The 12,812-nt window shown below is 58.3% G+C and overlaps 1 protein-coding gene across 2 annotated transcripts in view; it reads right to left on the bottom strand.

Annotated features, from left to right (window-relative positions):
• SCARB1 (scavenger receptor class B member 1) overlaps positions 1–12,812 on the bottom strand; it is a 43,730-nt gene that overhangs the window by 17,516 nt on the left and 13,402 nt on the right. For both annotated transcript variants that reach the window (XM_080649979.1, XM_080649978.1), the window contains exons 2-7: positions 6,661–6,818; positions 4,663–4,804; positions 3,658–3,861; positions 2,317–2,412; positions 2,000–2,115; positions 525–691 (exon numbers count right to left, since the gene is read on the bottom strand). In XM_080649979.1, coding sequence (XP_080506105.1) covers positions 525–691; positions 2,000–2,115; positions 2,317–2,412; positions 3,658–3,861; positions 4,663–4,804; positions 6,661–6,818 — 883 coding nt within the window. The remainder of the gene's footprint in view (positions 1–524; positions 692–1,999; positions 2,116–2,316; positions 2,413–3,657; positions 3,862–4,662; positions 4,805–6,660; positions 6,819–12,812) is intronic.

The following is a 12,812-nucleotide window of genomic DNA, read 5'->3' on the forward strand; positions in this document are numbered from 1 at the left end:
GCCCCAGGTCGTGGTGGTGCGGAGGCCGGAGCACAGGAGGGGACAGGCCCCAGGGAACCCGCCTTCGGAGGGGCACGCGGCCTGGGTGACCCGACGCTTCGGGACCCTCGGACTCCACCAAGGTCAAGGACGCGGCCACAGGGCGGCTGGGAGCCACAGAGCTGTTTACAGTCGCGGTTTGCGTCCCAGGTCACGGAGTTCGTGGGAATTTATTACGAAGGCAACTGACAGATCTGACAGATTCTTTCTTTCTTTCAGATTACCTTTCTGCGGCCGCGTTATCTCGGGCCCGACCGGCTTATCAAGAGCACCGAGGCCTGGATGGAGCGCTCAGCAGATACGCCCTCACCCACCCGCCCTTGGGCCTGAGGTCACAGGGCCGGATGACCCGTCCCACCCTCGGGACCTGGGGTCAGGGTGACCCGTCCCACCCTCGGGCCCTGGGGTCAGGGTGACTGTCCCACCCTCGGGCCCTGGGGTCAGAGGTCAGGGTGACCATCCCACCCTCGGGCGATGACACGTACTGAACCTGCAGGTGCTGACGTTCTGGATGCCGGACTCCAGGCACGGACAGAAGCCCTCGTTGGGCGGGTAGACGGACCCGTTGGCAAATAGGGTGTCGGGGGCCTTGAACCTGAAGGTGGGGATGCCCTCGAACACCCCGGCCTCCTTGTAGATCAGCTTCATGGACCTGCGGGGGACAGACGGGGTGGGGTGACCCCCGGAACGTGGCGATGCCACCAGCATGAGGCAGCTCATCCATGATTCTCTCTCATCATGGCTGTTTCTCTCTCCCTATCCCTCTCCCTTCCTCTCTGAAATCAATAGAAACGTGTGTTTTTTTTAAAGTGTCCCTAACTGGCGTGGCTCCGTGGTTGAGCATCAGCCTATGAACCAGGAGGTCAGGGTTCAATGCCCAGTCAGGGCACAGGCCCGGGTTGTGGGCTCGGTCCCCAGTGTGGGGCGTGCAGGAGGCAGCTGATCCACGATTCTCTCTCATCATCGATGTTTCTCTCTCCCTCTCCTTTCCTCTTCGAAATCAATAAAAAATAATATTTAAAACATAAAATAAAATAAAAATTTACAAAGTGAATACGCACAGCACAATCCCCTCCTGCTCTGACCCCCCTGGGGGCACATGGCCTGGGTCCCCAGCCAGGACACAGCTCTGAGGGTCAGGGACCGGTCCCATCCTGTCCCGGCCATGTCCCCAGTGCCCCACCCACCCCGGGGGGCAGGGGAGCCCCTGCTCACGCTGGAGAGTTCCCACGGGAAGGAGGACAGATAGGACCCTGCCCAGGCGCCCTCGGCCGGAGCCCTGGGCCAGCCTCCGCGGCCGCACCTCCCCGGACCCAGGGCCCAGGCGGACGCACCCAGAGGACTCCGTGCCCAGGTGGAAACCAGCGCAGCCAGACGGCGCCAGCGGGGACGGTCATGGCCTTGTGTCACCGCCCCCTGCAGCCTCCACGGTTTCCTGCCCACGGCCACCCCAGCCCCACGGCCGCCCGTGGCCAGCTGCCTCCCTCCCCTGTCCCTGCACCAGCGGCCTCCCTCCCCTGTCCCTGCAGCTGCCTCCCTCCCCTGCAGCTGCCTCCCTCCCCTGTCCCTGCCTCCCTCCCCTGTCCCTGCCTCCCTCCCCTGTCCCTGCCTCCCTCCCCTGTCCCTGCACCAGCGGCCTCCCTCCCCTGTCCCTGCACCAGCGGCCTCCCTCCCCTGTCCGTGCAGCTGCCTCCCTCCCCTGTCCCTGCACCAGCGGCCTCCCTCCCCTGTCCCTGCACCAGCGGCCTCCCTCCCCTGTCCCTGCACCAGCGGCCTCCCTCCCCTGTCCCTGCACCAGCTGCTGCGGCCGGAGCCTGGCTCCTCCAGGTGCAACCAACGAGCCAGCAAAGGGCACGAGGGCTGGCGAACGCCGGGGGAGCCACACTCTCCGAGCCACGACAGAGGCCACGTGGCTAAGCCACGAGGCCGAGCTCCGCGCAGGGTCCGGCGGGGCGCTCACCGGCAGGCCTCGGGGCTGTAGAACTCCAGCGAGGTCTCGGGAGTCATGAACGGCGCCCACATCTGCCCGGACGTCCCGTTGATCATGTTACACTGGTCCGAGTGCCAGTAGTTGACCTGCGGGGAGGCCAGCGCAGAGGGTGAGGGGCACCGGGAGCAGCGGGAAGGCCCTCCGGCCGCGGCGGGTGGCCAGGGCTTCCGCGGGGCTCGGGGCGGCCGGGGCTGGGGTGTGAGTGAGGAGGGACGACAAACACTCCCCATCGGTCTGGGTTCTAAGAAGAGGACGCGTGCTGGGCCCGCCGGGGCCCCGGCTCTCACCTTGCTGACCCCGTTCCACTTGTCCACGAGGTGGACGCGGCTGAAGTTTTTGATCCCCGTGAACACGGTGAAGAGCCCCGAATTGGAGTTGTTGAGCTGCGGACACAGCAGAGAACAGCAGCTCCGAGCGTCAGGAGCGGGGGAGGTACCCAGGGGCTGGCCCCGCAAGCCCCCCCACCCCCCGCTGTGTAGTCCCAGGCAACCCCCGCGCCCCAGTATCGAGGGGAGAAGGACCAGCCCGGCCGGCGTGGCTCCGTGGTGGAGCGTGGACCCAGGCACCGAGCGGTCGCCAGTTTGATTCCGGGTCAGGGCACGTGCCCGGGAGGCAGGCTCGATCCCCAATAGGGGGCGTGCAGGCGGCAGCCGATCGATGTTGCTACCTCTCTCTCTCTCTCCCTCTCCCTTCCTCTCTCTGAAACCCATAAAAACATATTTGGAAAAAAAAAAGAAAGAAATAAATAAAAGAGAAAAAGAAAAGAAAGGAAAGAAAAACCAGGCAGCTCAGATCGGCGCTATCGTCGCCGTGTATGACCTGCCTCCTCGGCACCCATCCCGCCCAATCACATCAGGGGAGCCTGGATCAAACCGTGCCTGAACCCGTCCTTTGGGTTTTCAGGTACACGAGGAGCTAGGTTTTCTGCCCGTGACCACCCGCGGCCCCCGGCCCCCCAGACAGCGGGTGGCTGGAAACGGGAGCTCTCCGTTACACTGTCAACAATAAAAATACGTTTTTTTAAAAAGCCGGCGACTGCCCTAACCGGTTTGGCTCAGTGGATGGAGCGTCAGCCTGAGGACTCAAGGGTCCCAGGTTCGGTTCCGGTCAAGGGCATGTACCTTGGTTGCGGGCACATCCCAGTAGGAGGTGTGCAGGAGGCAGCTGATCAATGTTTCTCTCTCATCGATGTTTCTAACTTTCTATCCCTCTCCCTTCCTCTCTGTAAAAAATCAATAAAATATATTAAAAAAAAAAATAATAAGCCCTAACCGGTTTGGCTCAGTGGATAGATCGTCTGCCTGCGGACTGAAGGGTCCCAGGTTCGATTCCGGTCAAGGGCATGTATCTTGGTTGCGGGCACATCCCCGGTGGGAGGTGTGCAGGAGGCAGCTGATCGATGTTTCTCTCTCATCGATGTTTCTAGCTTTCTGTCCCTCTCCCTTCCTCTCTGTAAAATATCAATAAAATATATTTTTTTAAAAAAATCAATAAAATATATTTAAAAAATAAATTAAATAAAAAATAATAATAAAAAATAAATTAAAAACATAAAAATAAGAAGCCGGCGACTGGTCTCCAGGATGGTGGCTGGAGGACCAGGGAAGGTCTCCCTGAGCCGCACGTACCTCCGCGAACAGCCCGAACTTGCCCTTGAGCGGGAACACGCCGGGCAGGTACTTGTTGACCAGGTTGACGAGGGGGTCGTCGTAGCCCCACATGACCTCGCCCACCGTGCGGTTCATGAAGGCCTGCTGGCGCAGGGTGGAGAACGCGAAGGTCATCAGCAGCTTCAGGGCCATGGGCTTCTTCTCCATCATCATGGCTGCGCTCTGCAGAGCGAGGGGGAACAGCTGGGGTCAGAGGCTGGGCCTGGCCGGTCCGTCCCCCCGCCCCCGCCTGGGGCCTTGAAGCCAGGCCTCAAGGCAGAGAGCCCAGGGGGCACCTGGCCGGCGGGGCTCAGGGGCGGAGCGTCCAACCTAGGAACCAGGAGGTCACGGTGCAATGCCCAGCCAAGGGCACAGGCCCGGGTTGCGGACTCCATCCCCAGCGTGGGGCAGCGGATTGGTGAATCTCTCTCATCATGGATGTTTTTCTCTCTCTCCCGCTCTCCCTTCCTCTCGGAAATCAATAAAAATATATTAAAATAAAGAGAGAAGATACAGAGGCAGTAAAGCATCAAACAGACTGTCAAATTACAGCGGGAAGGTTAGGGAGAGGTGGGGGAAATAAGAGATCAACTGAAGGACTTATATGCATGTATATAAGAGTAACCAACGGATGCAAAACATTGGGGGTGAGGGCATGTACGGGAATGGGGTGGGGGGGGCAATGGTAAGATATGTACACATATAATACCTTAATAAAAATAAAATAAAATAAAATAAAATAAAATGCCAAAAAAAAATAATAAAATGTTAATTGCAAAAAAAATAATAATAATAATAAAATAAAGAGAGAGAGAGAGCAAGAGAGCGCCCACCGGGGAACATGTCTGGCTAAGGGTCCCTGCAGTGGGCGTGAGGGCGTGGCGAGGGCGTGGCGAGGGCGTGGCGAGGGCGTGGCGAGGGCGTGGCGGGGGCGTGGCGGGGGCGTGGCGGGGGCGTGGCGGGGGCGTGGCGGGGGCGCCTCACCAGCACCAGGATGTTGGGCATGTTGACGTAGTCGCTCTCTGAGCCCCTGGACTTGTCCGGCTGGAACTCGAAGTTGCGGTACTCGAGGAAGGACACCGTGTCGTTGTCGTGGAAGGTGATGTTGCTCTTGTGCCGGTACTCCCTGCGGGGAGGGGGCGGGTCAGCGCCCGCGGGAAGTGGGGCGACGCCTGGCTTGCGGGGGGGGGGGGGGGGGGGGGGGGGCGCGCGTGTCTCTGCACATCTCCAACCTGCCGGGGCCACAGCCGAGCCTGGACGCCCCCCCAAGTCCGTCCTCCCGCCGTCTGCCCACCGCGCCCAGGAGAGCGCCCCAAAGCCCGATAGGTTCCCCCCCCACACACCTGGCCTGTCCGCCTCTGTCAGTCTCTGCTCACGTGTCACCTTGTCTGAGAGCCCCCCTGGTCGTCTCAGGCCTAAAGTCCAGCACCCGGCACAACCTAGGTACCCCCTCCCCGACACTAACCTAGGTACCCCCCCTCCCCCGACACTAACCTAGGATTCCACTCATTCATCGTCACCCGCCCGCCCCACCTCGACGGCAGGCAGCTCAGCGCTTTCTGTCCATTTCGGGGTTCCCTGTGCCTAGAACAGCCACAGAAATCCACTCAGTGCTCAACAGACGTTTGTCGAATGAAGGAGTGAACGAATCAATTAATAAATGAGTGAATGAGTGAATGAGTGAATCAATGCGTGAACGAATCAATGAGTAAATGGGTGAGTGAATGAAAGAGTTAATGAATCAATGACTGAATGAGTGAATAATGAATGAGTTAACCAATGAGCGAATGAATCAATGAGTAAATGGTGGATGAATGAGTGAGTGAGTGATTGCAGAGTGAATGAATGAGTGAATGAATAAATTAGTGAAGGAGTAGCTGAGTGAAGAATGGTGAATGAATGAATGAGTGGATGAGTGAGTGAATGAATGAGTGAATGAGCGAGTGAATCAATGAGTGGTGGATGAATGAGTGAATGAATGATTGCAGAGTGAATGAATGAGTGAATGAATAATTAGTGAAGGAGTAGCTGAGTGAAGAATGAGTGAATGAATGAATGAGTGGATGAGTGAGTGAATGAATGAGTGAATGAATAAATTAGTGAAGAAGTAGCTGAGTGAAGAATGAGTGAATGAATGAATGAGTGAATGAGTGGATGAGTGAGTGAATGAATGAATGAGTGAGTGAATGAGCAAGTGAATCAATAAGTAAATGGTGGATGAATGAGTGAATGAATGATTGCAGAGTGAATGAATGATTGCAGAGTGAATGAATGATTGCAGAGTGAATGAATGAATGAGTGGATGAGTGAGTGATTGAGCGAGTGAATCAATGAGTGAATGGTGGATGAATGAGTGAGTGAATGAATGATTGCAGAGTGAATGAATGAGTGCTTGGATGAGTGAATGAATAAGTGGATAAAGAATGAGTGAGTGAATGAGTGAGTGAATGAATCAATTAGTGAAGGAGCAGCTGAGTGAAGAATGAGTGGATGAATGAATGAGTGAGTGAGTGGATGAGGGAGGGGGTGAATGAGTGAGTGGATGAATGAGCGAGTGAATGAATGAGTGAATGAATCAATGAGTGAAGGAGCATCTGAGTGAAGAATGAGTGGGTGAATGAATGAGTGGATGAGTGAGTGAATGAATGAGTGAGTGAATGAGCGAGTGAATGAATGAGTGAATGAATCAATGAGTGAAGGAGCAGCTGAGTGAAGAATGAGTGGGTGAATGAATGAGTGGATGAGTGGATGAGGGAGGGGGTGAATGCTTGCCACGGACTCGGACCAGAGTTTCTGACTCCCAAGCCTGGGGCACAGCTGCTGAGCGTTGCCCCTGGCTACCCAGAACCCAGCCAGCACCCCTCCAGCCCGCGCTGTCCCCAGAGCCAGGGCCTGCGTCTGGAGTCACCTCAGGGGCTCCGCACGGCAGCCCCCCGTCCCGTCCGCCCTGCGCCCCCGCCCGCCCCGCCCGCCCGCGCTCACCTGTACACATAGGGCCCGCACTCCCGCACCTGCGGCTTGTGGCCCCGGAGAACGTCGTTGGGGTTGAGGACGTCGAAGAAGTAGATGGAGAGGTAGAAGGGGACGGGGATTTCCTTCCACATGTTGAAGGTCAGGCTACTGGGGTCGATGCGCACGTTCTGGGGGCGAGACAGACACGCCTGTGAGGAGGGTGACCAGGGCCTCGCGCCCGCCCACCCGCCACAGAGCCAGCGACACCCCCGCCCCCACAGCACGTCGGAAAGGGGTTTGCACAATTAAAGTGATCAGGGAACCTAGTTATGCTGGTTGGTGTGTGTGTGTGTGTGTGTGTGTTATCGATGTCAGAGAGGAAGGGAGAGGGAGAGGGAGATAGAAACATCCACGATGAGAATCACTGATCGGCTGCCTCCTGCACGCCCCCGACTGGGGATCGAGCTCGCAACCCAGGCACTTGCCCTGACTGGAATCGAACCCGGGACCCTTCAGTCTACTGGCCGATGCTCTACCCACTGCGCAACACGGGCCAGGGCTGTTCTCAGCTCTTTCCCACATGACCCCTTCCTGAGCAGCGCCTCCACCCCTCCCCCTGCAGCCCTCCCCCTCCATGCTTCCCCCTGCAGCCCTCCACCTCCATCCCTCCCCCCGCAGCCCTCCCCCGGCAGCCCTCCCCCTCCACCCCTCCCCAGCAGCCGTGCCAAGCATTGCAATTGTCTTTGCTTCCTCCTCACTTTGAATGAGGGCCTAAGTGACTGTCCTCCACAGGCCCCGACCCTGACCTTTGTCCAGGAAGGTCCTGCTTGGCTGGGGGAGCGGGAGCCGGGACCACAGTGACGGATTACCGCTGACCCCTTCGCTGTGAGGTGAAGGCCACGAGATTGGGGAGTGAGGTGGGGGGAGCTGGGGAGTCCCTGTGTGCCAGCCATGGGGAGCACGAGGGCCTGTCTCCAGTTCAGTCCAATGTGGACAAGGTATCTGGGACCAAGAGACCACGGTTTTATTTTTGGGGGGGTAGCTGTGCACTGATGGGGTCACCCCCAAACCAAAGGCATCAGCGGCCACCCCCCTCCAGGCTCCTGCGGATCCCCCCACATTTCTTGAGCTTCTTTTTCAATATATCTTTATTGATTTCAGAGAGAGAGAAACATCAGTGCTGAGAATCATGGATCGGCGGCCTCCTGCACGCCCCACACTGGGAATAGAGCCTGCAACCCGGGCATGTGCCCTGACCGGGAATCGAACCCTGACCTCCTGGTTCATAGGTCAACGCTCACCCCCTGAGCCACACCTCACTCTTCAGGCCACAGCTGGCTCACCAGCTGCTCTGGCACCACCTCCCGGAGGGGGTGTCCTCCCTGTGGGGATAGGGGTGACTCCGGGTTGGACGCCACCCCCTCTTCTCAAACCCTTCCCTGCCCAGACAGGGGGCTGTGAGCTGGGCGCCGGCACCTGAGCGGGGCTTGGCGAGGAACAGACGGGGCGGGCGGGCGGGCGATCTTGGCCGGGGACCCAGCGGTGCAAATGCCAGGAAGGAAGCTGGACGTATCGACACGTCCGCCAGCAACAAGTGTGCTTTAAAAACACGTCTTAAAATAACCCGCGTGGCCACCCACACATACCCCGCCGGGTCCCCAAACAACAGACCCCCCTCGGGGACAGGAGGGAGCCAACTGCGGGGAAAAGCCGCTGCGGGCGGTTGGGCAGACGGAGCCGAACAGGGACGAGGGGCAGGTCCAGGAGGTTTGCACAATTAAAGTGAAGGAGCCCCAGGCCTCGCGGGACAATCCACCGTGGACGGGACCTCGCCCGGGTGACCCTCCCCCCCGGCCCCCCTCCCCCCGCACATCGCGGGTCCTGTGGTTTGGGGTCTGGACCCCCTGGCCTTTCCTCCCTGAGAGAGCATCTAGGCCTCAGCTGTGTCTCAGCTCCAGGCCCAGAGAAGCAGCAAAGCCGGCCCCGGCTGAGGCTGAGGCTGAGGCTGAGGCTGAGGCTGAGGCTGAGGCTGAGGCTGAGGTCGGGGCCAGCTGCAGTGAGTGTGACCCCCACCCCCACCCCCACCCCGGCACCCGCCAAGCCATCAGGGGAGATCCCGACCCTGAAGGACACACCTGGGGAGCTGCTGAATGTCCCCATTGCAGTGGTCGGCACACTGCGGCTCTCGAGCCACGTGCGGCTCTTGGGCACCTTGAGTGTGGCTCTTCCACACAATACCACGTGCGGGCGCGCACGTACAGTGCGACTGAAACTTCGTGGCCCGTGCGCAGAGGTCGGTTTTCGGCTCTCCGAAGAAATTTCAGTCGCTGTCCTGTTGATATTGGGCTCTGTGGACTAATGAGTTTGCCGACCACTGACCTGTTGGATCCTTCCCTGGGGCCTCCCCTAAAATCTCCCCCCTAAAGCCCTTAGGACGGAGGACCCAGCGCCCCTCCCTCCCTCCGGAGCTCCCCCTGCCTTTCCCTCCCCCTCCCTCTCCCCCGCCTCACCCCCACAGGCTCCTCACCATCACTTCCCTCCCTCCCTCCCTCCCTCCCTCCCTCCCTCCCTCCCGAGCCACGAGGACCCTTCCTTGGCCTCTCGAACTCGCCTCCCGAGCCCATTCCTTCCAGGAACGCCTGCTCCCACCTCCGAGATTTACCCGCTAAATGTTCTCTTGCGAGTGGGTCTCGCTCTGAATTCTTTCCTCGCCAGAACCCAAGGCCCGAGGTCGCTGAGCTCAGGTTGGGCCTGACCCCACGGGTCAGACACCGGGTCCGGTCCCGCCGCCCGCAGCAGTGCCGCCACACAGCCAGGACCCTACCCTGTGCCCACGTACCTGACTCCATCTCCCCCCACCCCCTCACCAAGGCCAAATACTCCATCCCGCTCCTCCCCCGAGGCCAAAGGTCACCACAACACAAAGATTAGGAGAGAGGGTCGAGGGGACCCCTTGTTGGATGCCACTCCCTCTGATCCGACCCACCCCTGGCAGTCGGGAGGGGCTGCCCAGAAGTTTAACAAGTTTTTTTTTTTTAAAAAAAAAACAAAACCCGATACTGCCCTGACCGGATTGGCTCAGTGGATAGAGCGTCGGCCTGCGGACTGAAGGGTCCCGGGTTCGATTCCGGTCAAGGGCATGTACCTTGGTTGCGGGCACATCCCCAGTGGGGGGTGTGCAAGAGGCAGCTGATTGATGTTTCTCTCTCATCGATGTTTCTAACTCTCTATCCCTCTCCCTTCCTCTCTGTAAAAAAATCAATAAAATATATTTAAAAACAAAACAAAACAAAAAACAAAACCCGATACAGCCCGGCCGGCGTGGCTCAGAGATCGAGCATCAACCTATGAACTAGGAGGTCACGGTTCGATTCCCAGTCAGGGCCCATGCAGGAGGCAGCCGACCCATGATTCTCTCTCATCATTGAGGTTTCTCTCTCCCTCTCCCTTCGTCTATGAAATCAATAAAAATATATATTTTTTTAAATCACCAAGCCCTGACCGGTGTTGCTCAGTGGATAGAGCGTCGGCCCGCGGACTGAAGGGTCCCGGGTTCGATTCCGGTCAAGGGCATGTATCTTGGTTGCGGGCACATCCCCAGTGGGAGGTGTGCAGGAGGCAGCTGATCGATGTTTCTCTCTCATTGATGTTTCTAACTCTCTATCCCCCTCCCTTCCTCTCTGTAAAAAAATCAATAAAATGCCCTGGCCGGTTTGGCTCAGTGGATAGAGCATCGGCCTGCGGACTGAAGGGTCCCAGGTTCGATTCTGGTCAAGGGCACATGCCCAGGTTGTGGGCTCGATCCCCAGTGTGGGGCGTGCAGGAGGCAGCCAATCAATAATTCTCTCTGATTGATGTTTCTATCTCTCCCTCCCTCTCCCTTCCTCTCTGAAATCAATAAAAATATTAAAAAAATCAATAAAATATTTTTTAAAAATAAAATAAATAAAAATAAAAACACCAAGCAGGGGATACACAAGGCCTCACGTGGTGGCTCTCACGTGGCAGGAGGTTTGCAAGGCCCACGAACCCGTCCGCTGTGGGCGCGGCCTGGGAGTTCCGGCCGGCGTCTGCTGTGTCCCCAGGCAGCTCCGGGCCGGGGCCGGGGCATGGCGCCCAGCAGCCCTTCAGCAAGCCTTGCCGAGCTGCCAGCCGCTGAGCTCTGAGACGCACAAGATCCCCCGAAGCATCGAGGGGCGGTTCTGCCACTTGCTCGTCTGCCTGCGTATGTTTTCGTGACTCATCGTTAAGTGTTTTCAAAATCCACAGAGTGCGGCCGGCTTGGGGCCCAGCCTGGGCCGGGCAGCGGCCTGAAGAACGGGTGGTGGGAAAGAATGAAAATTTCATCCACGTTCATTTTTAAGCTATTAGCCTATTTTTCTGTTCTTCTTTTCAATACTTTTTTTAAAATACATTTTATTGATTTTTTACAGAGAGGAAGGGAGAGGGATAGAGAGTTAGAAACATCGATGAGAGAGAAACATCGATCAGCTGCCTCCTGCACACCTCCTACTGGGGATGTGCCCGCAACCAAGGTACATGCCCTTGACTGGAATCGAACCCGGGACCCTTCAGTCCGCAGGCTGACGCTCTATCCACTGAGCCACACAGGTCAGGACTCAATACGTTTTTATTGATGTCAGAGAGGAAGGGAGAGGGAGAGAGAGAAACATCCATGACGAGAGAGAACCATGGATCGGCTGCCTCCTGCACGCCCCCCACTGGGATCGAGCCTGCCATGCAGGCCTGTGCCCTGACGGGAATGGAACCCTGACCTCCTGGTTCCTAGGTCGACGCTCAGCCCCTGACCCTCACCGGCCGGGCGTGTGGCATCTGCTGACGGTGACGGCAGCGGAGCCGAGCGGCTCACACAGAACCAGCTGGGCCGGCAAAGCCGAGAGCACGCCTCTCTGTCCCCCCCCCAGGCAGTGTCCCCCCACTCCTCTCCTCCTCGCTCCCGACTGGCCCCGTGGCCACGTGGGCGTTGCCCTTTCCTCCCCCCGCCCCCACCCCGTGGCAGGGCAGAGAGAGTGACAAGACCCCCCCCCACCCGCCTGCCCTGAAGATGGCACCGGGTGTAACTGTGTCACAAGGACGATTGCCCAATGAGCCGCCTCGGCGGCCGTGGCCACGTTCCAGGAACACGTGGCGGGGTGGCCGAGGTCGTGCGACAGGTGGACAGCGCATCACGCCGGCAGGAACCCCAGGCCCCGGGCTGCCTCCCTCAGAGGCCGGCCTTCCCCCTCGCCCGGCACACGCACACACACACACCACACACCACACACACACACACCACACACCACACACACACACACCACACACCACACACACACACACACACACACACACCACACACACACACCACACATACACACACACACCACACACACCACACACCCACCCACACACACACACACACACACACCACACACACACACACACCACACACACACACCACACACACACACACCACACACACACACACACACACACCACACACACACCACACACACACACACCACACACACACACACCACACACACACACACCACACACACCACACACACACACACCACACACACACACACCGCGCGCACACACACACCACACACACACACACCACACACACACACACCACACACACACACACACACACACCACACACACACACACCACACACACACACACACCACACACACCACACACACCACACACACACACACCACACACACCACACACACACACACACACACCGCACACACACACACCGCACGCACGCACACACGCACGCGCGCACACACACACCGCACACACACACCACACACACACACACCACACACACACACACCACACACACACACCACACACACCACACACACACACACCACACACACCACACACACACACACCACACACACACACACACACACACCACACACACACACACGCACACGCACACACCACACACACACACGGCACCCCCCCCCCCCACACACACACACACACACACACACACGGCACACCAAGAAATGCACGTTTTGCCGACCTGACCGAAACAATAGGTGTCATTTTGAATCAGGCACCCGGACGGCTGCTGTTGGCGTTGGCTGCTGTCTGTATTTATTCATTTTTTTACACCCCAAGGGGAAGGGGTCAGTGCCCCTGACTAAACAGTCCGTCAG

This window comes from Plecotus auritus, assembly GCF_963455305.1.
Source record: "Plecotus auritus genome assembly, chromosome: 13".
In the NCBI taxonomy this organism is placed as follows: Eukaryota; Metazoa; Chordata; class Mammalia; order Chiroptera; family Vespertilionidae; genus Plecotus; species Plecotus auritus.